Source organism: Acomys russatus, chromosome 6, assembly GCF_903995435.1.
Source record: "Acomys russatus chromosome 6, mAcoRus1.1, whole genome shotgun sequence".
NCBI classification, from domain to species: domain Eukaryota; kingdom Metazoa; phylum Chordata; class Mammalia; order Rodentia; family Muridae; genus Acomys; species Acomys russatus.
This window is the reverse complement of record NC_067142.1, coordinates 69,244,117-69,269,276: the sequence shown is the minus strand read 5'-3', so window position 1 is coordinate 69,269,276 and position 25,160 is coordinate 69,244,117. Positions and strand designations below refer to the sequence as shown.

Here is a 25,160-nt window from a genome sequence, read left to right as displayed (position 1 = left end):
TCATGAATTCTATAACAACACTAAACTGGAAATGATAATATATATGCTAAGGACCTGGCACAAACCTGTGCAGGCCCTGTGCATGCTCTAGTATGGAAATCTAATGCAGTAGAAACTTTATAAAATATATACACATATTAAAGTGATCTAAATGAAATTGTCAAATAATAAGGAGACAGAGTCCCAACAAGCCACCTCTTGTCACTCACCAAACCAATCTTCCAGTATGGAGACTTGCATACATCTAATTGAGTTGTCAGCCAAAGGGGTCCCATGAGAATCTCCAAGCAACCTAGGCTGTTGCCAGGTTTCTTGCTCTCTAAAAACTGACAAGTCCACTTTGCTGAAGGCAACAGCTATACAATAAATTGAGCATAGAGAAGTAATTCAAACTGATGCCTACACTGAGCCTTCACCCCTACATTCTAGCATCTTTGGCACACTAAGGCTCTCTTCCAACTGCAAAAAAAGAAACATGGCCACCAAAACAGCCACCAACTCTTTGGTGGTGTCCTGACTGCAAGATATGCTAATGCAACAATGGCACAAAGTTGTGGAACTTCTTCTAACCAATATCTGATTGGAATAAAAACTACTCCATGAACTAGAACACTGTTTGGGTGACCAAGAACCAGAGACCAGATAGCCCATGGGCCTAGGATAATACCACATACTACTGGTCTTAAATCAAAGTAGCAAAGAAAAGTATTTTCAATTAAAAAGTAAAAGGATTCAAAATATCATTATTTTTCAGACAACATGACTCTCTCTTTAAAAGACCTTAAAGACCTCAACAGAAATCTCCTAGAGCTGATATTTTCAGCAAATAGAAGGATACAACGTTAACACACAAAAATCAGTAGAGTTCCTATATAAAAATGACAACTATGTCAAAAATAAAATTAAGTAAATAATCCTACTAAAAATATCCCCCAAAATACAGTATCTTGGAATGAGAGTAAAAAGGAAGGGAAAGATTTATACAACAAAAACTCTGAAACAACGGAAGAACGCGGAGAAGATCTCAGAAGACAGAAGGCTTCCCCACCTCACAGATTGGCAGCTACAGAGGGACACAAGATCTGTATGGAAGAGTGAGGGCACAGAAAGATCCAGAAGGTTCAGGAGCTCCACAGGGGGAGCATCAAGGCAGGCTGATCTGGACATAGGCGGGCCTGCTCAAGCTGATGCACCAACCAAGGACAATGCATGCAGAGAACCTAGACCCCTGTTCAGATGGATGTAAGGATGTAAGGAGCCACTGTGACTCATCAAATGCAAAAGTGGCCTTCTGCTAGCCTTTGAGTTGCCAGCACCTGTTGGGAAAGTCCTTTGTGTTATCTTTGTTGTTGGGAGAGTCCTGTGTGTTGCTGCTGAAGCTGCCACAGCTGAATGTATGAATTACCTACCACTGGGAGAGACTCTAAGGAACCCTACAGACAGGGGGCTTATCAAGAGAATGCTTTCTCTACTGGCTGCCCAGAGGGCCAGAGCAGGATGGAGTCTGTGCAGGATGCTGTGTGATTCTACTATATGTACCTCACCTTGTGTTTAATGAAGGGGGCCTTGATCGGCTATTTGTCTTGGCCTCACCTCTGCGTGTCTCCGTCCTATTTCTCTCCATTCACACCCTCTCTTCCAGGTGAAACCCTGGTTTGATATGTTCCGCAGGACGGGACAGATGTAGCCAATGGACAGCTAATTCCCAATGGAGTGGGGCGTGGGGTGGCAGAGGAGGGACTGCCTCTGAACCTCTGACATGCACCCTGGTGCCCCTGATTTGATCACTTCCTCCTACCAGGAGACCATGAGGGCACACAAAGGAAGGAGATGCAGGCTCTCCAGATGAGAACTGATAGTCAGTGGGCCAGATGGTGGGGGAGGAAGCACACCCCTGTCAGAGGTCTAGGGGAGGAATTGTTCAGAAGAGGGCGGGAGGGAGGGAGGGAGGCAGGGAGGGAGGAAGGCGGGTGGGAACTGGATGATGAGAGCAAGGGGATAACAATCCAGATGTAATGTGAATAAATTGAAATAAAGACAAACTTTTTTGGGGAAAAAAAAAAAAAAAAGAACTTCCAAACAGCATCACTTGGAAAACCAGCATTGATGATTTCTATCCAGGCAAATCAATGACCCCTGCCAGATGAATGATACCATCCATGGCATATTAATTCTAAAGTTCTCACACTAGCATCCACTCGCGGTGTCATTTGTCCCATGTGTCAACATAACAATAGTCCAGACACATTCACTATCTGTCACAGGAAAAATCAGTCAGGCAATGGTTGTTTTAAGCTCCGAAATTATCAGACCTTTTCCAAGAGTTTTCAAGGCTTCAACTGCTGTCACTATATAGAGCACGATCTGCTGCTTTTCCCCCTAAAGCTTGCCTTTGGTCATTATCTTAATCATTAAAGACAGTTAAGCTATAGTACAGAGGGCAATTAGAGCCAAATTACTTTCTATTTGTCTCAAGTTGGAGTTACATGTTTCCTCTAACATTATGCTCTGGAAAGCTATGGCCTGGTAACCATTAAGAAAAGAATGAATGCTTAAACCAAAAGTGACTCATTGCAGATAGTTCCCTAGCCAGGAAATAGCAAGCAAGCACAAGGAAAACCAGGCTGACAAGTTTGCCTCTGACCTCCTCCAAGAAAAGAAGGGGGCGATTGTTATATTTAAAAGTTAAAGGCAGTAAGATATGAGGTGATAAGGTCCAAGGTACCAGGCAGCAGATATTATGTTGTAGAGAAGTTTATTAAATGAGCATGGGGGGAGTAGGAAAGGTGGAAGGGGTCCCCCAGAAAGAGACAGAGACAGGGGCAGTAAGAAGAAGAGAGAAAGTAGAAAGAGGGGAGAGAGAGAGAGAGAGAGAGAGAGAGAGAGAGAGAGAGAGAGAGAGAGACAGACAGACAGACAGACAGAGACAGACAGAGACACAGACACAGACACAGACAGAGAGACAGAGAGAGAGACAGAGATAGACAGAGACAGACAGAGACACACAGACAGACAGAGACAGACAGAGAGAGAGAGAGAGAGACAGAGACAGAGACAGAGATACAGACAGAGAGACAGACAGACAGACAGAGAGAGACAGAGACACAGACAGAGAGACAGAGAGAGACAGACAGACAGACAGAGACAGACAGAGAGAGAGACAGAGACACAGAGAGAGAGAGACACAGAGAGAGAGAGACAGAGAGAGAGACAGAAAGAGAGAGAGACAGAAAGAGAGAGAGAGAGAGAGGGTAGAACAGGAAGAGGGGGTAAAGAGAGACACCACAAAGAGGGTCTATCTTGTATATGGCCCTGGGCAGGGCCACACCCCTGTGGCAGGTAAGCAATGACATTATAAGTAGGCTGCCTGAAGCAGAATGCAAACAGCGATGATTTTTATCCTTTTATCTCTGTGATTTCAATCACAAAGATTTCAATCTTCATTCAAATGAACGTAAGATTCCTAGTGCCCCACGTGTCTGACTGTTGGATATAAAAGACTCAGTGTTGGAATTTGTACACACACACACACATATATATGTAAGAAAAATAACTGAGTGAAGTGAGGCTCAGTTTTTGTAGGGCTTTATTTTTTTTCTGGAAGCTACATCAGAAACAGGAAATAAAGAGGTCTATTTTAAGAGCTGGTGAAATCGAAAGCTATGAACACTGCTGGGAGGAGTCTTATTTCATCACATCTCTCCCCACAGAGACAGGAAGGGGTAAGACATTCAGAACTGCTCAAGTTAGGACTTACTTTAACCAAGTCCTTTGTCTTCCCTGTTACTTTGTAAATGCTACATTTTCTCAGCATTGAGGGCTATTGCAAGACCCTCCTGTGTACTATTTGAGAGATTTATCTTCCCACTCAAAATCGACGAGCACCACTTCCTGTCTTGCTGAAGAGCTATAATCTGGACAGTACTGAGAAACTTCCAGAAAGGTAAGTCTTGTTGCTGTTATATAAAGTATAGATAGCTCTTTGAAACCCACAAAAACGCAAGTGTTCAGAAGCGGTTCTTCCAGTGGAGAGAGTGGGGAAGCAGGGATGGCTCAGCAGCCCTCAGCACAGTGACCCTGCTGCGGCTTGGTTCTGATGGCTGATTGAGGAAGGTGGCAGACATATTTGTTCCTCCATATCTGGGCCTTCAGCCAGAAATGATACATTTTTATTGTTGCAGATTATAAAATTAGCTACCTAAGTATAAATATCAATAAATGGAAAATGAGAAGAAGGTTTTAATTGCTTTGCCTGGAGGGTGCACAGCAACCTCGTGGCTGTGAAGTGAAGGAGAAGTTAGTGATATGAAAAATTACCATGAAGTAAAATTGAGTGGAAAGTGATCTGGACATAGAGCTGCATTATCTACTAATATCTTAATAATATAAACATGTGCAATAAATTTTTTCTAAGATTCGCAAATGCAGTTATTAAATCCATCTTGCTTTAAGAAGTGTATTTACCACTTCCTTTTGCTTCCCTATCACTAACGATAGTAAGAATAGATTTTAGTCACTGGGAGAAACTGTCACCTTGAAAGTTATTCGTTTTGGTTGGTTATATTTTATTTGTCATTGTTTTTACTTTCTGGTTATGAGATACAGGGCATATAAAGGAGAGTTAAATAGAAATACACTGCTGCCCATTTTTAGAATATTTTAAAGGCTTTCTGTGTTCCCTGGCACAGTACTCCATGTGTACTTGAACTTAACGATTTAAATGTCATTTTCAGAGTTGTATCCAAATTAGACCAATCTTGCTAAATTTATCCTTTACTTTGCTCAACCTTCTAAAGGTTTTCACCTTACTCATTTTAGCAATTGACACACTGTGAACATAAAACTGTCGGTTCTACGTTTGATTTTTTTTTTTCAAATTCAAAGATATATGTCCTCTTGCAGACGTTGCATGTATAGGATGTGTGTGTGTGTCTGTGTGTGTGTGTGTGTGTCTGTGTGTGTGTGTGTGTGTCTGTGTGTGTGTGTGTGTGTGTCTGTGTGTGTGTGTGTGTGTGTGTGTGTGTGTGTGTGTGTGTGTGTGTGTCTGTGTGTGTGTGTGTGTGTGTCTGTGTGTGTGTGTGTGTGTCTGTGTGTGTGTGTGTGTGTGTGTCTGTCTGTCTGTCTGTGTGTGTGCATGTGCATTTTGTGAAAATATATTCTGTGATTTAAACAGTTCTGTGGAAAAAACAAAAACAAAATAATAATGAATAGCATGCACTATTCCTAGTAGCTAAATCCATAGTCAAAGTTATTATTTTCTTCTAGGATTGGAAGGTTTATCATACATATAATATTTGTTTTTACCTTCAGTTCTATAAAAGCTCTTCTAATATGGACAAAAAAGGTTGTCCTAAGCTTCTAATTAATTTTAGAATGTTAGGGAATATTTTATTAAAAACCTTTAGTTATGTTTCTTAAATAACATTTGGCAGAAATTGCCATTGCACTGGTTAGATCCTTCATCATAGGCTGGTAACCAGCAGATTTTTTGTTTGCTTAAGCATTACCTAGAATGTCTCTATCTCACATCAACAAACTGTGTGTCCTACTTCATCCGTTCCTCAACCTTGTCAATGTACTTCCTATTTCACCTGTCTTTTTTATCAGATCTTTATTTGTAAGCATAGGTGCACTTAATCAGGTTTGTATTTTTCATTTTAGAAGAACTACATTATCTTTCTTTCTCAGTACAGTTTTTTAGTTATTTGAGAATTTCACTGAGTATATTTGGCTCATATTCACCCCCTTCCAAAATAGCCCCCCAGTTACATGCTTCCTTTGCTGCCCACCTAACTTTGTGCCTCCCTTTATTTTTAAAACCCTTCAAGTACAGTTTGTGCTCAACCAAGAAGGGGCCATTGCTTTAATAAGAAAGGTTCTCCCTCTCCCAGCAGCTACCAGGTATCAAAAGCTCTTTGATGGCATGGGACTTTGTATCAATCACCCTGCACACCCCACACTTCCTGCTGGGATTTTGTCCAAAATAAACGTGCACGAGTCACAGCAGCTTTGAGTTCAAATGTGCAACTGCTCAGCCGAGTTCATCAAACACTATGTCCCTGTCATCATCCACTACCTCTGGCTCTTACATGTTTTTCCTCCCTCTCTTTGCCAGGGATTCCTGAGTAGTAAAATTGTGTGATTCCATTTCTCTGCTAATAGTATGCATGGCATCTTCCAGTAGTATAGAAGCTAGCCAGTGGGAATGTAGCTTCCAGGCCAGTACCTGCTGATTTCCCCATGTTCTAGTAGGACTAGACTCAAGTATGTGGTGTCTTTATCAAGTTCTTAAATGCTATTAAGAGCACTGGCAATAACTTTTAATGTTTTAGTGATATATATATGCATTCTTTATATATGTATGTGTATATATATATAAAGCTTCTACAATAGTAGATTTTTATGTTAATTTTTTGAAATAAAATTTGTGTGACTTACTCCGCTCTCTATTCCTTCCAGTACCCTACCCTGCACTCTCCACCCCACTTAACTTTTAGGTTTTCAAAGTTTATGAAAGTAGACATAGAAAGAAATGGGCAAGTGACTTTCCAGGCAATGAAAAAGAAATGAGCTGAATCATCAATCTTGATACTGGAAGGAGTGTTGTATATTTTGAAGTGTGGGTTCCTTTCTCTGGGAAGCTGGGCTGAGGATCTGGTCACAGAGTTTTCTACAGCCTTCTGGAGGCTAGCAGAGGAAGGCTCTGTCCAGAGAACCAGTCACAAAGAAGGCCTCCTGGGCAGGGAGGGAGCTTTCTGGCCAGATCCCCTAGGTGGAAGGAATGCAGGGTGACCATGTAGTTAGCTAGGGTTGAGACAATAGGGGTCCTTGTCTCTTCCAGTGGGGGAAGGGAGCCTCAGAATTGTAAAAGGCCAGGTAACCAACCTCACTTGGTTAAAATAAAAACAGTCAAGAGTCAAAGAGCTAGATCTTAATTCACTAAACTTGATGATAAAAGACAAAGATAAGGAGCTATGGAGGGAAAAACTGGGAGTGACTCCCAACTCCTCAACCTCTGGGATTTAATTTTGTTTTGTTTTTTGTTTTTGTTTTTGATTTTTTCAAGACAAGGTTTCTCTGTTGAGGCCTGGCTGTCCTGGACTCACTTTGTAGACCAGGCTGGCCTCGAACTCACAGTGATCTGCCTGCCTTTGCCTCCTGAGTACTGGGATTAAAGGCATGCACCACCATACCTGGCAACATCTGGGTTTTTAAACCAAGGGTATCTGAATTGCAGGTGCCAGGCCCAGTACACCTCCTGGCTTGTCTCCAGGGCAGCTTCGATATGTACTTCTTCAAAGAGTATCTTTTGAAACCTTTTGTGCTATTTGCTTTGGAAGTGTCCCTGCAAGGAACTAGCCTTTTAACACCTTTTGGGGTCTGGTGGGTTGTTGCCAGCAAGGTGTATGCTCACCTATTTCTGAGCATGAAGCTTACTTGGAAGGAGCATATCCTCCACCTACAGAGAAAGGCCCACATTGTGCTATGCCCAGATCGTGAGACCCCAAAAAAACCACCAGGACTCAATACCAGTGCAATATACATGAGGACCGTTAATCAACTCAGAGCCGGGCTCTGACCGGACACCAACACAGTGGTATCCAGAAAGAGCCCGAATCTCTGGGCTGAGGGTAAATTGATAGGTTCCTATCCCTCCCAGCGCCCCAAAGCAGGGGAGTTCCAACCTGGCAAACATCTATTGGTTGAGTAACATAAAGAGGTCTAATGTCTAAAGTGACAGGCTACAGGAAAAGGCTCCAAGATGACCCATGGCTTAGCTGTCTTTGTTCACTACCTTGTCCAGGGAAGTGATAGGTTTCTTATTAACCCTTTCTCGGCTGGGCAGGAAGGAATGTGGCCATAAAACTGGGTGTCTTATCAACTCTATCTCCAGTGGGACCCTTTGGGTCAGCCACTAGCAATGCTATCTCTAATGGGGCTGCTCTTTGCAGCCGGCCAGATTATCTCCTGTAGGCCTGTTTCTTGGCCCAGTAAGCCTGAAATCCAATTTTAGTTCTTTCTGCTATCTCAATTGAAGTATATGACCTCACAAATAAAAATAAACACACATGCAGATTGTCAAGGACTTCCAGTATATTTTAGAAGAGAGAATATTTTTAAAAAATTAGGAAACAGAATTTTGAGAGAATTTAAGCATGACTTGTAGATAAAAATACTGTTTATGAATGAATAAGACTCACTAAGTCAAGCCTGAGAGAATGAAATTAGAAACCTATTGACATAATTTCATCCAATAAATTCTATGGTGCTACTATGAAAAGAGTGTTGTGAATTTGACAGTAATGTGAACACAAAGACTCCAGAGAGGACAATCCAAGCCTGGGGAGACAGAATTCTAATGAGAGGTGCTTAAGGAACAGCCAAGTGGACCAGGGTCAGTGCTTTAGCATGGACCATGTCCCTTTAGCCATTGTTCATCCAGGTGCACTGTAATAGGGTGCAGGCCATTCTAAAGGAGATCAGGATAAATGTGGGGACTTCCTTTTGGAACTCTATGTGAAGGAATTATGTAAGAATGGGGAAATAGAAGGATCCAGAGGGTCCTAGAAACCCACAAGAAGAACGTCATGACGGGCGGATCTGGATCCAGAGGTTCTGCTCAAACTACTGCATCAACCAAGGCAATATATGCAGTAAACATTGAACCCCTCCTCGGACCTTGCCAATGGACAGGACATTCTCCACAGTTTTGTGAGAGTGGGGACTGACTCACATGAACTCTGATGCCCCATATTTGATCACTTCCCCTTGATGGGGAGGTCTGGTGGCACTCAGAGAAAGGAAAAGCAGGCTACCAGGATGAGACTTGATAGGCTGTGACCATATGGTGGGGAAAGAGGTCCCCTCCTGTCACAGACCTAGGGGAGGGGACTAGGGTGAAAGAGGGAGGAAGGGAGGAAAGGGGGGATAGAAGAAAGGGGATAACAACTGAGATGTGATCTGAATAATTTAAATAAATAAATAAATGCGACAACAAAAAGGCCACTTTAGAATGGGAAGACTCAGAAACCCACAGGCAAATATTCAGTGAGAGGCTTCAGCACAAAAAAAAAGAAATGGACGAGAACTTAGTACTCACAGCTCATACTCAAAACACTGCAGCACTGCTGGTTCAATCCTTTTCTTCCACCACAACTGTCCCTGACCTACTTTGGATAGGGGGAAGATTTTCTTAGATGTGTTTATTAAATAGAAGTTCTACATACGTATTATACAGTGGTACATCTTGGATTTAATTGTCTATTTATCACACATATTATGGACAACATTATCAAGTAGCGTCATTTGCTGACAAGATAATATCCTGTTTTTGAAAATGTGCGTGTATGTATGTAATCCTGGGTCCATTTTTATCTTCTAGACGCCTCCATAATTTGAGAGATGGCAAGTGAATACAAAAAGATTGTCCTTCTAAAAGGATTTCAGAACATGGAAGACTACCAGTTTAGGACAATCAAGTCCTTACTAAGAGCAGAACTAAAACTAACTAAAAAAATGCAAGATGAGTATGACAGGATCCAGATGGCTGACCTGATGGAGGACAAGTTCCCAAAGGACGCTGGACTAGACAAGCTGATAGACGTGTGCAAAGACATTGAAGGACTTGAAGACCTTGCAGAAAACCTTAAAACAGAGAAGGCAAAAGGTAACAGAGGAGGGAGCACCCTGGACTCTTACCCTTTCTCCATCCTTCCCGGACTTGTTAGCTCACTGCAGTTATCAGAGCAGATATGCCTCTTTTCCATAGTGTGCCTTAGAAACTATAGGGGTTGAGGCATTTTGGAAATCAACAAGTTGATGATTTTGATCATGTCTCCCTGGCAAGATGGCCATGCCAGGCTACAGAGGAAGAGGTTACAGCTAATACACAGATAAGACTTGATAGGCTGATGTCAGATATTAGGGGAAGAGGGCTCCCCTGTCTGAGTACTAAGGGAGGGAAGGAGAGGGCATAAGGGAGGGAGGAGGGATTGGGAGAGAATGAGGAGGGGGCTACAATCAGGATGTGAAGAATTTAAACTGCAGACCAAGCAGGTAACTTATATTGCTAATCCTACCATATGGGACTAGCTCTGAGACTGGCTGAAACATGAATGTCTAGGCATAGATAATGACTCTTGTTAACTAAAGAACACCTATGAGACATCCTTTCTTAGAAAGAAATTTGGTGTATTTTAGGATAGACATCTTTTGTGTTGGAGGTAAATAAAATAAGAAGCAGTTGTGGAGACAGCTTAGATCATCCAACGTGGTAGAAAAACTAGAAAATAAAGTAAAAGTTGAAAATGCTATTTAAAACATCTAAATAGAGTACATTTAATAATTAACTGTCTTACCCATTCATTAATATCTTTTCTGGTAAAAACATGATCTAATATTTAAGGAGAAGTATGAATCTTAGAGATGTGGAGAGGTTCCTTTTTATAAAGTCACTGGGTTTATTATAATGGATATGCTGGTTGACAACTTTACACCCTACCAGTTAGCATAACAATGCTCAACAGGGAGATCTGCATATTGAGAACACACTTAGTTATACAGAAAAATGTATCCTCAGTACAGAGGTAAGAAGGCCAACTCTAATGTTACTACTTTGCTTTTTTTCTTGCATCAAAAATCAAATCATAATTTCTTTCTTTCTATGATTTAGAATGATTCTCTTTAGAAGGTGACCTACTGTTTTTATTTTTAAATATTTCAGGCTCTTAAAATCAGCCTGTGGGGTAAGAGGGTTGGGACATGGTTGGACTGATATAACAGAAGTCCCCAAGATGAAGAATCTGTGTCTACTATACATGGGAAGGGCAAAGACACCCTAAGGCAAGGCCTATGCCTGACTAGGTACTGTGGGCTGCCTTCCCTGCAGCATAAGAAAGTAATCACATAGACACAGAGAGAGACAAAACAGTTCTTAAAATTGTCTTTCTGTAAAACCATCAATGAACATGAAATGAACTAGCAATTTCATTTTTAAAGAGAAGGAAAATAATAATTCTAAATGAACTTCAGACATCTTAACTATATGCCTGGCTTTACTGTGTTTTCTTTATTCCTACAGTGAAAAAGCAAAAGAAAGGAGGAAAACAAGGTGAACCCAACAGTTCCCAATCTCTGTCCACCAACAATGAATCAAACAAGAGTAAACCCTCTTCAACGGTAAAGTGACAAATCTACAAGATAGTTGCTGCTCAGGTTTTCCCCTTTGTTGGTTCTTTAAGAACATTTAGCGCACTATCTGGTCCAAGGCTCTAGTGAGAATGGAGTTCTAAGTCGATAAATGTATAGTGACCTGCCACTCATTTTGCTTCATATTTACTGTGTGCTCTAACTTGTGCAGTATGGGCCCCAATGATGCAACCACGAAATCACTGCATGGCTTTTTAAAAACACTTACTGAAAAGCGGTTGCATTGGGATTTGGCGTTTAAAATGATTAAACCTAAAGGTGGACTTTGTAAATTGACACATAATGCTCTTCTGCCACCTCTGGGATAAGTAGAGTGACATGAGTGCAGTGTTTCTGCTCCTCTGTGAAGCAAGCCTATATGCCTACTAGGTTTGGGTTTCTATTGCTGTGAAGAGACACCGTGACTAGGGCAACTCTTACAAAAGAAAGCAAATATAATTAAAATTCACTAATAAAACAAAGATTCTTGTAACCTTGAAAATATTGTGCTTTATTTAATATGAAAGACATCACTAAGCGCTGGGGATAAAAACTGTAAAGAAGAGCACAACTTACTGTGTAAAAGGCCTGGGGTTCAATTTCCAACACATGAGAGAATCAAGAGTGAACGTTGAATGATGGTTTTTCAGACAAAGAGAAAACAACCCACAAAAGCTGAAGGTGGAAAGAAAAGGATGCTTACCCAGGAACAGACTGGGCTTCCAGAGCCTTCAGGAACCAACATACAAAATGATGAAAGTTGTCTCCAGACTCCTCATAAGCCTCCACCAACATCATCCAGCAGTTCCTCAAAGAAGGTACCACTTTTCTATTCCCAATGCTTACCCTTTTCAAAGCATACCACTGGGCTCACCACAACCTTGGAAAAACTTCTCACCAATCTCTTACTGCACTGATTTTCCTCATATAATTAAATATCTCATTAAATTATGTAATTATGTATGTAAGTACATTATGGTGCATGTTTTTTTCTCTTGGACAAAAGCTCCTGGAATAACGACTCATCAGATTTAACATATATTTACAGATACCTAGACCATAGAGCTAGGCTCTTCTCTGACAAGTCCATAACTTAGAGTAATCCATTTATACTAATCTACATTCTGTCACTTGGCTGGCTACCTCTGTTCAGGTACCATGGGTCTGGCCTTCTCAGATCTTCCTAGGTGAATTTACTGCACCTGGGTCTATCCTAGAGTCATTTCTGCATGTCATATGCCTTGCCTTCCATTTTACCCTTACTTATAGGCCAGAGGATTTTTAATTGACAGGAAATGTATCTATAAAATAATCAAGATATTCTCTTTACATATGTGTATCTATGACATGATCTCTAATGATGTCAATCAATTCTCTGCTTGGCGTTCAGAAAAGTTTATAGGGGAGATAGACAGAGACACAAGAGTATAGCAATCTGCCATTCTCTAGTTTCTTCTCAGACCCTTTTCCTTTGCTGGTGACCTAACTTCTAAGGTTATTGTCACCACTCTATACTCTTCTCAGCAGGTGTTTTGAGGCATGATGATTCCCTGTCTGGGAAATCTTTATCCCCATCCAGTCACTGATCATATGCTGTATAACTGTAATAGTCACTTTTGCTGAAAGTCAGCTTCAGGCTCCTGCCAGGCATATACCAAACTCTCCCAGCTACTCCTCATCAAAGGGAATGGCTTCCTGTTACCATTCTGATGAGTTCTTAATATAATTACAGTGACTAGGACTTCTCATCTGGTCTCCTAATAATGCAGTTATTTAATGTTATCATCTTTCCTCAGGTGTATGTTGAGACCCCGACTACAATTTACACCAATCTCCTTATTCTGCTACATGGCACAATTGTATTGAACACTTTATGTGACCAACATTTCATCCTTTAAAATAATAGATCCTGTTATTTAGCATGGGAAATCCTTAGGAACATCTAATTATCCATCTTCATGAATGCTGACAGCAACAGGATTGGAAATATATACAATCCTGGAAAACGGGTAACTATCAGTGACACATTTGGCTTGAATGGCATCCATTTCATAGCAGTGGTTACATTTGAGAAGACTTGTATCTTGAAGGGTCAAAACCATACAAAGAAACCAGTAAATGTGGCCATTACAATTACATGGAAGTATTTGCATACTAACTTAACTTCATTTTTAATCAAGCTTTACAATTTTAATATCTCATACTTCTTCTAAGATTAAAAAGTGTAGTGAAGAGCCTAGCTGAACCTGTTGCCTGAAGTACTAGTGTTTCTCACATACATAGCAGTTTTATTTAACTTGAATTATTTTCATTTTAAAGATCTAAACAAAGATTTAAATGAGTTTGGATGGGCTTCAGGCATGCCGGTCCAGCACTCTGTCAAATGAGCTACATCTCCTTTCACCACAATTCATGTATATGAATTATTTTTAGCCTTTTAAAAATTCACTTTACAGCCTAATTGCAATCTCCTTTCTCCTTTCCTCTCAGTCCCACTCTCACACCCACTCTCAATTTCCCCATCCCCTTATCCTAAGAGAAAGGAAGCCCCACACGAGTACCAGCCCACACTGGTAAGTCAAGCTGCATCAGAACTAGGTGCATCCACTCCCACTGAGGCCAGACAAGGCAGCCCATCTATGTGAAAGGGTTTCTAAGACAAGAAACAGAGTCAGAGAACCTCTGCTCTAATTGTTAGAGGGCCCAGATGAAAAATGAGATACACATTTTGCTACGTATGTGTGAGGGCTCTAGGTCCAGTCCATGCTTGCTGTGTGCTCTTTGGATGGTGGTTCAGTCTCTGGGAGACCCCATGGCCCTAATTAGTTGATTCTGTAGGTCTTCTTGTGGTATCTTTAACACTTCTGGCAGCTCCCTCTATCCTTCCTCCCACTCTTCCACAAAACTACCTAGTTTGGCTGTAGGTTTCTGCCATCTGTTTCTCTCAGCTGCTGGATTAAGCCTCTCAGAAGACAGCTATGCTACACTCCAGTCTACAAGCATAGTATATTATCATATAGTGTCGAGGGTTGGCTTTCATGCATGGAGTGGGTCTTAGCCAGTCATTGGTTAGCCACTCGCTTGATCATCCCTGAAATACCTGTAGGCAGAAAAAACTTTGTGTAGAAAGTGTTGTGGGTGGGTGTTGACCCCTCCTTCCATTGGAAGTCCTTCCTGGCTACAGGAGGTGGCAACTTCAGGCACCATATCTCATGCTGCTAGGAGTCTCAGTGAGGGTCACCCCCATAGACTTCTGGAAATGCCACCCCCACTGCTTTCTGTTCTCTGTTTCAACCATTCTCCCTCCCCATTACTGATCCCTACCCTTATTCCTTCCCTATCCCTCTACCACCCAGTTCCCTCCCTCCATCTACTTCAGATATCTGTTTTATTTCCCCTTCTGAGTGAGATTCAAGCATTCTCTATTGGGCCTTCCTTGGTATTTGGCAGCATTGGGTCTCTGGATAGTAGCCTGATTATCATGTTCTTTAAGGCTAATATTCACTTATAAGTGAGAACATACCGTGCTTATTTTTCTGGCTATGGGTTATGTCACTCAAGATGATCTTTTTCTAGTTCCATCCAATTGCCTGCAAATTTCAAGATGTCCTTGTTTGTAATATCTGAGTATTGTATAAATGTACCACATTTTCCTTTTATTTTTTGAAATCTCACTTTTTAAAAATTTTACATCTTGGTCATAGCCCCATCTTTCTTCTCCTCCCAGTCCTACCCTGTATCACTCTCTCAGAAAGAAGATACTCCCTTCCCATCCATCCCAGCTCATCAAGTCACATCAGGATTGTACATGTGTTCTCTTCCCTGGAGGCCTAGAAAGGCAGTCCTGCTGGGGTGTGGGTGGGGTGATCAAAAAGCTGGCATCAGAATCCATATCAAAGATAGCCCCTGCTCCCCTCAACAAGAGGACCCACACAAAGCCTGAGCTGCTCATCGGCTACATCTGTGTAGGGGCCTGAGGTCCAGTTCACGCATGGTCTTCGGTTGGTGCTTCAGTCTCAACAAGCCCCTCTGGCTCCTGGCAGTTCTTTCTGTTGGTCCTTCTTGTGGAGGCCAGATCCTTTGCTCCTTCCCCCAACTTTGCCATAAGACTTCCTACACATCGCCCCATGTTTGACTGTGAGTCTCAGCATCTATTTTGTAGTACTGCTGGGTGGAGCCTCTCAGAGGACAACTCTGCTAGGATCCTTTCTGCAAGCAGAGCAGAGTATCTTTAATAGTGTTAGGGGCTGGCTCTCTTCCATGGGGTTGGGTCTAGGGTTGGGCTAGGCATTGGTTGAACATTCCTTCAATCTCTACTCTGTCTGCTCTATCTTTATCCCTGCACATCTTACAGATAGGGTAAATTTTGAGTCGAGATTTTTGTGGGATTGTTGGTGTTCTCCTCCCTTACTAGGAGTCTTGTACAGTTAAAGGGTGTCCTCTTCAGACACTACAAACGCTGCTACTAGGAGTCTGTGCCAGAGTCCTCCTCATACTCTTCCAGGGACCTACACTCACTTAGGTCTCCAGCTTGTCACAGAGATGCCACCACCCACAGTTTCTTTTCCTTCAGATCTCCAGAATCTGGATATCTCCAGATCTCCAGCCTCATATCTCTTTGCACATCCTCTCCTACCTTGTTCCTCCTCTCCTACCACTAACTCTGTCTTTTCACTTCCCCTTCTGAGCGATATTTCAGCATCCTCCCTTGGATCCTCCTTGTAACTTATCTTCTTTGGGTCTGTTCATTGTAGTATGTTTATCATGCATTATATGGCAAAAGCCCACTTATGAGTATATACCATGTGTGACTTTGTGGGTCTGGGTTACCTCACTCAGGATGATCTTTTCTAGTTCCATCTATTTGCCTGCAAATTTCATGATTTCTTTGTTTTTAATAACTGAGTAGTATTCCATTATGTAAATGTACCATAGATTTTTAAAAATCCATTCTTTGGTTGAGGGGCATCTAAATTATTTCCAGATTCTGGCCATTACAAATACAGCTGCTATGAACATAGTTGAGCAAGTCTACTTGTGTGGTGAGACATCTTTTGGGTATATGCCCAAGTGGTATAACTGGGTCTTGAGGTCGAAATATTCCCAAATTTCTGAAAAAGCGCCAGATTGATTTCAAACTGGTTGTACAAGTTTGCTCTTCCACCACCAATGGAGGAGTGTTCCCATTTCTCTACATCCTTGCCAGCATGTGCTGTCAGTTGAGTTTTTTTATCTTAGTCATTCTGAAAAATGTAAGATGGACTCTCAGCACTCGGGAGGCAGAGGCAGGTGGATCGCTGTGAGTTTGAGACCAGTCTGGTCTACGAAGTGAGTCCAGGACAGCTAAGACTACACAGAGAAACCCTGTCTCGAAAGATCCCCTCCCCCCCAAAATGGACTCTCAGAGTCATTTTGATTTGCATTTCCCTGATGACCAAGAACGTTGAGCATTTCTTTTTGTGCTTCTTGGAGATTTGAGATTCCTGTTGAGAATTCTGTTTAGCTCTGCTTACCATTCTTTAATTGGATTATTTGTTTGTAGGTGTTTTTTAATGGTTTGAGTTCTTTAAATATTTTGGTTATTAGCCCTTTGTTGAATGTAGGATTGTAGTGGATATAAACATGTTTTTGTTTTGATTCCAAGTATGGGATGTGAAACAGACTTGTGTGACACTGTGCAGTGTTTTTCCACTGAAAACAAACTTGCCAGAGAACAGATGATGCTTGTCCACTGGAAGAGGAACCATTTCTTGTGGAAGCATGGTTTTTGCCAACTGATAAAATCCTAGTATGGATTCTGAGAGGAGATATATACATACATACACACACAGATATAACATCCCAAAGCAAGAGGCAGAATTTTTTTTTTTTTTTTATCTTGGCTGTTCATCACTCCACTTCAAGACACCTCCATAGAGATCGGATCCAGTGAAGGCTTCGAGGCTCAGGCTCTGGCTGCTGCTCTGGGTTCCAGTGACTGGGGTTACAATTACCTACAATCACCTTTGCTGAATTAATGGTCTGTGTATTTCCCTTTTTCTTGTTGTTTTGCTGGTGTGGAATTATTTATTTCCTGTGTTTTCTTGGCTGTAGTTAATCTCCTCGAATTGGAGTGTTCCTTCTAGTATTTTCTGTAGATCTGGATTTCTGTACAGATATTGTTGAAATTTGGTTTTGCCTTGGAACATCTTGTTTTCTCCATTGATGGTGATTGAGCATTTTGCTCAGTATAGTAGTCAGAGTTGGTATCTGTGGTCTCTTAGAGGCCGTAAGACACCTGTCCTCACCCTTCCACCTTTCAGAGTCTCTGTTGAGAAGTTGGGTATAATTCTAATAGGCCTGCCTTTGCCTGTTACTTGGCCTTTTTCTTTTGCAGCTTTTAATATTCTTTCTTTGTTTTGTACATTCAGTGTTTTGTTTTGATTATGATGTTGCAGGAGGGTTGTCTTTTTGGTCCAATCTAATTATATGTTTATAGGCACCTCATTCTTTAGGTTGGGGAAATTTTCTTCAATGTTTTTGTTGAAAATATTTTCTGGTCTTTGGAGCACAGACTCTGCATCTTCTTCTATTCCAATTGTCCTTTAGTTTGGTTTTTTTCATAGTCTCCTAGATTTCCTGGATGTTTTCTGTCAGGAATTTTAACATTTCTTTGATTGATGTATTAATTTTTTTCTATCTTCCATGCCTGAGATTCTTTCTTCTATCTTTTTCACTCTATTGGTGGTGGTTGTGTCTGTTGTTCCTCTTCTTTTCCCTATGGTTTTCGACTCCAGGATTCCCTCAGTTTCTGTTTTCTTTGTTGCTTCTACTTTCATTTTTAGGTCTTGAACAGATTTATCTATTTCCTTCACCTGTTTAATTGTATATTACTTTATTTCTATATGAAACTTATAACTGTCCTTTTTAAAGGACTCTATCATTTTTATAAGATTGTACTTAAGGTCATTTCCTTGTGTTTTGGTTGTGTTGGGATATCCAGGGTTTATTGTAGTAGAATAGCTGTGCTCTGAAAGCTGCCATATCGCCCTGGATCTTGTTGCTGTGTTCTTGAGTGAGCCTTTAGCCACCATGCTCTCCCTGATGTTCCTGGTACAGCAGGCACCAAGAAGGCAGCCTTGGGTTGGACAATGAAATTCAGGGAGCTGTGCAAGTCTCAGAGCAGTTGTGTGTGACCCAGGGGACCCACCTGTGGCAGAGAGAAGGGTCTAACCTGGATGTTCCTGGTACAGCAGGCCTGAGGATGGCAGGCAGAGCTGTGACTCTGGAGAACAGCATCATCTCAGTGCAGCTGGGTATGTGCCGGAGGATGAGGAGAGCAGAGAGATGGGGGAGAATGGGTCTAATCAGGACGTTACTAGTGCAGCAGGACTGGTGAATTCCTAGGGCCAGAAAATGGAGCTTGGAGGGAGAATGAAAATGACAACACACAGCTCAGAATACCTGGGCATGCCCCCACAGGACCTGGCAAGCAGGGAGAATGGCCATTTGTGTGTGTGGGGGGGGGTCTTATTTTTTTGCTTTGTTTGGGAACTTTTTTCGTTTGGTTTGGTTTTATTTTTTTATATTTTTATTTTATCTTTTGAGAGTGAGAAAAAGAACATAATGTTGAATGAGGAGAGGGGAGGATGTGGGAGAAGTTGAGGGAGGGGAATCATGATTGGTATATGTTGTATGAAAAATGTATTAAATAAAAACAACAGGGAAATGGCAATTCTTGGAGGATAAAAACATAGTGAGGGAAGTTAAAGAATTTGTGGAAGTCCAGGAAGACACCATTCTGCAGAAACTGAGAGTGATAAGAAGTGAGCTGTAATTATTATTACATGTTTATTCTTCCCTGCTCAAGGTACTTTCACATTGGATTGTCAAATGTTTTGCAGTATTAAGTATCAGTGTTAGCTTAAAAACATATTTTTATAAGTATGTAGAATTTTTTTCTACTGTAACATCATATAATAGTTATTAGTTTATTGTTTGTTTTATATCAGGCCTATCTTTCTAAGTCCATAATTTAAAATGCATATAATATTCAATGGATACAACAGCATTTGTGTTTCTTTTTTAAATGATTCATTATACATTATCCACTGCCACAAACTAAGTTCCACTTTCAATGAATATCTTTGAAATGTGTACATTATAGTTCATTTTGTGTTCTCATAATAGCCCACTAATTGTTTTATGCATATCCTATATTTTCCTTTGAATCTAGTCATTGCTACTTGTTTACTTATACACTAGTCACCACCAATAACTGTATTGCTTTTTGTTTTTTTATGTAATAGTAATTGATTACACTGATAAAGAATTAGGTCCAAGTGAACACCGATCCTACGTAGGTGATGACTGTGCATGAGATGGTACTATTCACATCCCCTTGGGTCTGTGAAGACAATAACACTATCTCCATATATTTAAAACCTATGAAGTTCACAGCTTTTCATTGCTTTGCATACTGTCTTATAGTTAGCCAATCTCCTCTCCATTGAAATACTCCACTAAAACCCAGTGAGTCCAGACTACTGTGCAGAAAGGGATCAGATGTCTATCAATATCTCTCTGATTTTATAAATCTCTACCTTTGAGGAAAATCTCTATGCATGTTGTTTAGGGACATGGCTTTAACCAAACTAACTCTATTAGAGTCTATTTAAAAGAAGGGGCTGTGAGCTAGCTAGGGCTTTTTTCATAATTTAATCATATCAGACTGTTATCTCCTATGGAGATACACTGTGATTTATACCCTCAGAATAACCTGCAGAGAAACCAGTGGTAACTAAAGACCTTCGACACCTTTATGATATATGACAGTTGTTCTCTATGCTCAACAATATTTAATTTTCCATGTTTATATTCTTTGGCCATAAGAGTAATGGATATATTTTAATTAATTATAATTTCACTTAAGCACTTCATAAAACTGTTCTCAAAAGCTTGTGCTGTAGTTATGCTCAGCATTTTTGCTTGTGTTAGAAAGAGTACTCTGCTTTTCAGTGAGAGTGTTCAAACATCAGTGGGTAAAGTCCATTACTTTAATCCATTTGCCTTTTGGCCAGTTAAAGAATTCTTCTTTAGCTTATCTTTAGTTCTACAAATACATAAAAGTTGTTAAGAACAATGTTGACATTGAGATTCATCTTATGTGAAGGTTGATTTGTATTTGCTGCTAAACTTTTATGTTTATATTTATGTATTTGTTCAACCCAAAACCAAAAATCATAGACCCCACATCAGAGCACTGCCAGAGGTGCCATTCTCCAAAAGGATGTCATGACAGTGATGGTGCTTAAAGCAACAGACCTATTTGAATACGAGTCATCAGAACATAAAATAAAGACCATGTTTCATGCTACAGTGGCTACTGTGAATGAGTATTTCCATGTGAAAGTTTTCAACATCTGGCTGAAAGAGAAGTTCACAAAAAATAATGTCATCAAGATCTCCAATTATGTCAAGAGCAAAGGAATCCTGGAGATAAATGAAGATTCCTTTGTGGTTGATGCTGGACCTGATGAAAAGATTGAAGTCCCCAACAGTGTTATCAAAAGAGCAAATGAAACTCCCAAGATCTCTGATATTCACAAGGGTGTTTCCGGAGCACTGTTTTATGGCTTGTTTACATTACACAAGGTAATGCCTGAAAACTTGTTTTTTTAATTTTTCTCCACCAACACCTAGAATTAAATATGACACATATCAGTTACTGTTTAATGAAAATATTGTAACACAACACTCAACTTGGGCCTGAGGTAGAAGGAGAAATCATCCCACATATTAGGGAATAACAGTGGGTGCCTTTTTAACACTCTACTTCCTAAGATATCTCTGAAAGAGCCCTCTGAAAGTGATTTACCAAGAAAGTTCATTTTACTAGTTACAAATACCTACCCTCAGTCACAGTGAGCGGGAATATAGAACAGCACACAGGTTGATGACATGCTAACAGTCTCTGTTTTTTAAACTGTACTACAACTATACAATACTCATTCTTTTCTTTCTGTAGATTTGTTTCTAAATATTTCCTGAACAAGAGTGAATATTAATTGTGACATGTATTTGTAGTCATAAATAGATTAGTTAGTGTTCTCTTGAGCTCAAAATCACTCAGTAGAATGAAGCTATTATCTCTGAAGATAGTAGGTATAACCATTTAGTGTTGATACCTGTATCTTAATTAATTGATTATTTCTGATTAGCTTAGCAACTGAGAACTATTGTGTGGAATGACATACAGTCTAGATTGATTGGATTCATATATATATATATATATATATATATATAGAGAGAGAGAGAGAGAGAGAGAGAGAGAGAGAGAGAGAGAGAGAGAGAGAGAGAGAGAGACAGAGAGACAGACAGAGAGAGCAGAAGGAGAGACAGAGAGACAGACAGAGACAGAGACAGAGAGACAGAAAGAGAGAGACAGACAGACACACACACACACACTCACAGAGAGAGAGAGAGAGAGAGAGAGAGAGAGAGAGAGAGAGAGAGAGAGATCTCATTGATGCATCAATAGCCAAATTCAAGGTATTAGAATGCAGTTTTAAAAAATTGACAACTTTGTAGGACTCAACAAATGTTTCATAAACTTGGAAGCTTTATGGCTCTTTAGTTTATCTTCTTTTGAAGATCCTTTATTTTAAATCCTTTACTTCATAGCACACTATTTGAAGACTATGCATATGCAATTGAAAATAGATGAGCAATAGCTTGAGTGAAGGGCAATACACTATAAACTAGGTAATATTAGCTTACTTGGACATGATACTGGAAAAAAGATATTAAGAGGTTCTAAATGAGTGAATTATTAGAATCTTACCTGATATATAGATTTCCAATAACCTACCAAATGAAGGAATGGTAGGAGCAAACGGGATTTCATCCCTTTATAAGCAGAAGGTACAAGGATGGCTGCCCAAAGTCCTGATTCCTGGATCACAGGTAATTTACAGGGACCTGGGCTGTTGAGAAATGCAAAGCAGTGGAAAACAGGAAGAAGGTTTATTGTCCTAGCACCCCCAGGCAGAAATCTCCAAGTCGAAAAAGTAAATCATTATAGTAATAAAAAATTCTTTGAGATGACTTCGCTGAAGATACCTGTATGCCTGTGTCTGTAACAGGTTTCATATCTTCCTATGATTTTGTCCTGAAAAACATTTCCTTTGAATATGTAGCAACGTGATAACTATTATAAAATGAATGCTAATTTGAATTTTGCAGAAAAACGTGAAGCCAAAGAACACAATCTATGAAATAAAAGATAACACAGGAAATATAGACGTGGTGGGGAACGGAAAGTGGTACAACATCAAATGTGAGGAAGGAGATAAACTCCGACTCTTCTGCTTTCAACTGAAAACAATTGACAAGCAACCAAAGTTAGTGTGTGGAGAGCACAGCTTCATTAAGGTAGGAAGTAGACTGGGAATGGATTGGCCAAAGAGGACATCGCCTTTTTCTTTTTCTTTTTAAGATTCTGAATGTAAACTATTTGGTATGTTACATAGACAATTCTGTATCTGGAAGAGAGAATTCAAATGATATCCTCATACTCATTTCTATGGGGGAGAATTTTTCATGGATAATTAAGAAATTATCCAAAAGTATTGTATATATATTTTAAAAAACCAAGATGTGTAAAGACTTTAGAATGGCATGGAAGTACATTTCAATAGTGATCAAGAGCAAAGATTCTGAGTAAATCTGATGTAATTAGAATGCCAGCTTCAACAATTAAGAGCTGGCTGATACTGAAGACATTTAACTTTTAATCTGGACTCTAAGGGAAGAAATGCCTTTATATTTATAAGCTATCACAATGTGTAGCACATCATGAGAAATGAGTAGGTAGTAGGTATTATTTTTTTAACTGGGTGAAGACACTTGAGAAAGAGAGATATCTAAAATATACACATGACATACCACAGTGTGAATTAACACTATTAATTCCACTACCTATGAAAGACAAACTCTCTGAGAATGTGGTGCCAAAGGGCTGTTTAAAAGAGTAAAATAAATGTAGCATTTCCAGAAATAAGGAAATGGATCATTCATTCTGAAATAGGTAAATGTTGAAAGGTTTTATGCGGATGAATACTTAGTCATTTTGACATATTAGTAAAAAGTATTTTTATACCTGTCTTGGTAATTTGTGTTGCAGAGAAACTTGGGAGGCAAAATATTAGTTAGACACAACTGTGTGTTATTGTATGGTTTTGTATTATATATTTGCATCATATATTGAGGAACTCTATAAGCTGCTCATGAAATCATTGATAATTTGAAAATCACCATAGATTTGCACCATTAAAATATCCAAAGCCTATGGAACATGACTTTAAAAATCAGGTGGTGATGTTACCAAGACATCGTAGAAGATATTTCATAATTGTATTAAGCAGAGGAAAAATAAATGGGGCTTTAGTTAATGGAGAAGACTAATATTTAAGAAGAAAGACCCTTCTGGTTTTATATCCAGTTTGGTAACAGTGGTGAGAGAGAAAATGGGTTCAAAAAACATCCAAAGCAATTCAGAGATAGCATAAAGAAACTTGATAAATGGAGCTGATACTAACACTGAGAATGAAGAACATGGCCTGGAGTGTGGAAATATGCTCAGGATGATGATGATGTTCAACTGCCTATAGAAAATTTAGTAAATGTCTATAAATCATTATTGATACATAGAGATATCGACATGCAGATTCGAAATAAAAAATAAAGTTGTATGTATTTTTAAATTTAGAGATAGTTGACAAATCCTGTACTTGGATTATATCTTTAAAAAAGTATGATTGATGTTTATACTAATAGAGACTAAGCACCAAATATTGACTATGAGTTGGGACTTTAAACATCAATAGAGACATAGTAATTATTACCATTAATAATTATACATTCATAAATGTAGCTACAAATGCTCAGGAATAGACAAAGGTAATGGAACCTAGATCAACCTAGGCTACCCTACACTGAGTACACAGATCAGTGGTGGTAGTTAAGGATCTCAAGACAGTAAAGATATAGTTAGAGATCAGGTATATTACAAATGAAGATAAACAAATGGAGAGATCAAGATACAATGAAATGCAGATAACGGAACATTTGAAGGAGGAATGAAGTCAACATAGTTCATGACAGACACAAATGAACTCTTGTGGAACAACTACATTAAAATATAAGAGATGGCTCTATTGGAAGACATATGCCAGATACAGCATTACAACAAAGGCTAATAATACCTTTTGACACAGGAACATACACATAAGTTGTCCCATTTTCAAGATTGCTTAACTCAAAAATCCCGGAGTTTCAACTCAACCTGATAATGCAGAGTAGTAGGACTGAGGAAACCCAGAACTTTCTGTAATTTTGTCTTGTTTTTCGATTCCAAACCATGCTTCAGACAAGATAAACCAATCCTTTTGGTTTTCTGTTACAATTCCCCTCCCCACATATGGGAAACATCCAACCTACTCAAATAAACCTATGTTGAGTGAGAAGATCTATGTTCAGTGAGAAGATCCATCACTTTAAGGACCATACAGTTGGAAAGGCATGTCTTAGAATGAGGCGATGCAGTGAAGGACATGAAGCAGAGAAGTTCCCCAGCTTTTGAGAAGGCCAAAGTCATATATGATCCCTGTGGGGAATAGGCAAGAATGGGTGACCGGAAAGATGGAAACAGTGCTTTATCTCAGTTGCCAGGGTCTTACAGTATTGCTCATTGTCTCTTTCAAGGTCACTAAGCCTGGGAAAAAAAAGGAAACACTCGCTGCCGCTTCAAGCACAACAGATGAAGAAAAACATGTCTACCAACAATATCAATACAGTTTTTTTAAAGTTGAGACACCGTTCTAATCAACAGTGTTACTACTACATCCAAGTATTTACTAGATTTTATATCTGATTTGTGATAATGTATTTTTTACCAAATTTTTATTGTTCCAATTTTCTATAAAATGAAATTT

General features: G+C 39.7%; 2 protein-coding genes across 2 annotated transcripts in view; one reads left to right on the top strand and one right to left on the bottom strand.

The window, feature by feature from the left end:
- The first annotated feature begins 9,360 nt into the window (after positions 1 to 9,360).
- Positions 9,361 to 25,101, top strand: Mnda (myeloid cell nuclear differentiation antigen). Its single transcript, XM_051147894.1, has 6 exons — positions 9,361 to 9,667; positions 11,081 to 11,178; positions 11,838 to 12,005; positions 20,413 to 20,820; positions 22,411 to 22,599; positions 24,931 to 25,101. Exons 1-6 carry the CDS (start codon positions 9,403 to 9,405, stop codon positions 25,048 to 25,050), a joined length of 1,248 nt encoding a protein of 415 aa, XP_051003851.1. The 5' UTR covers positions 9,361 to 9,402; the 3' UTR covers positions 25,051 to 25,101.
- Tagln2 (transgelin 2) overlaps positions 18,677 to 25,160 on the bottom strand; it is a 960,136-nt gene continuing 953,652 nt past the window's right edge. The window contains exon 5 of the mRNA XM_051147913.1: positions 18,677 to 18,690. The gene's annotated coding sequence lies outside the window, so the exon portion shown is untranslated. The remainder of the gene's footprint in view (positions 18,691 to 25,160) is intronic.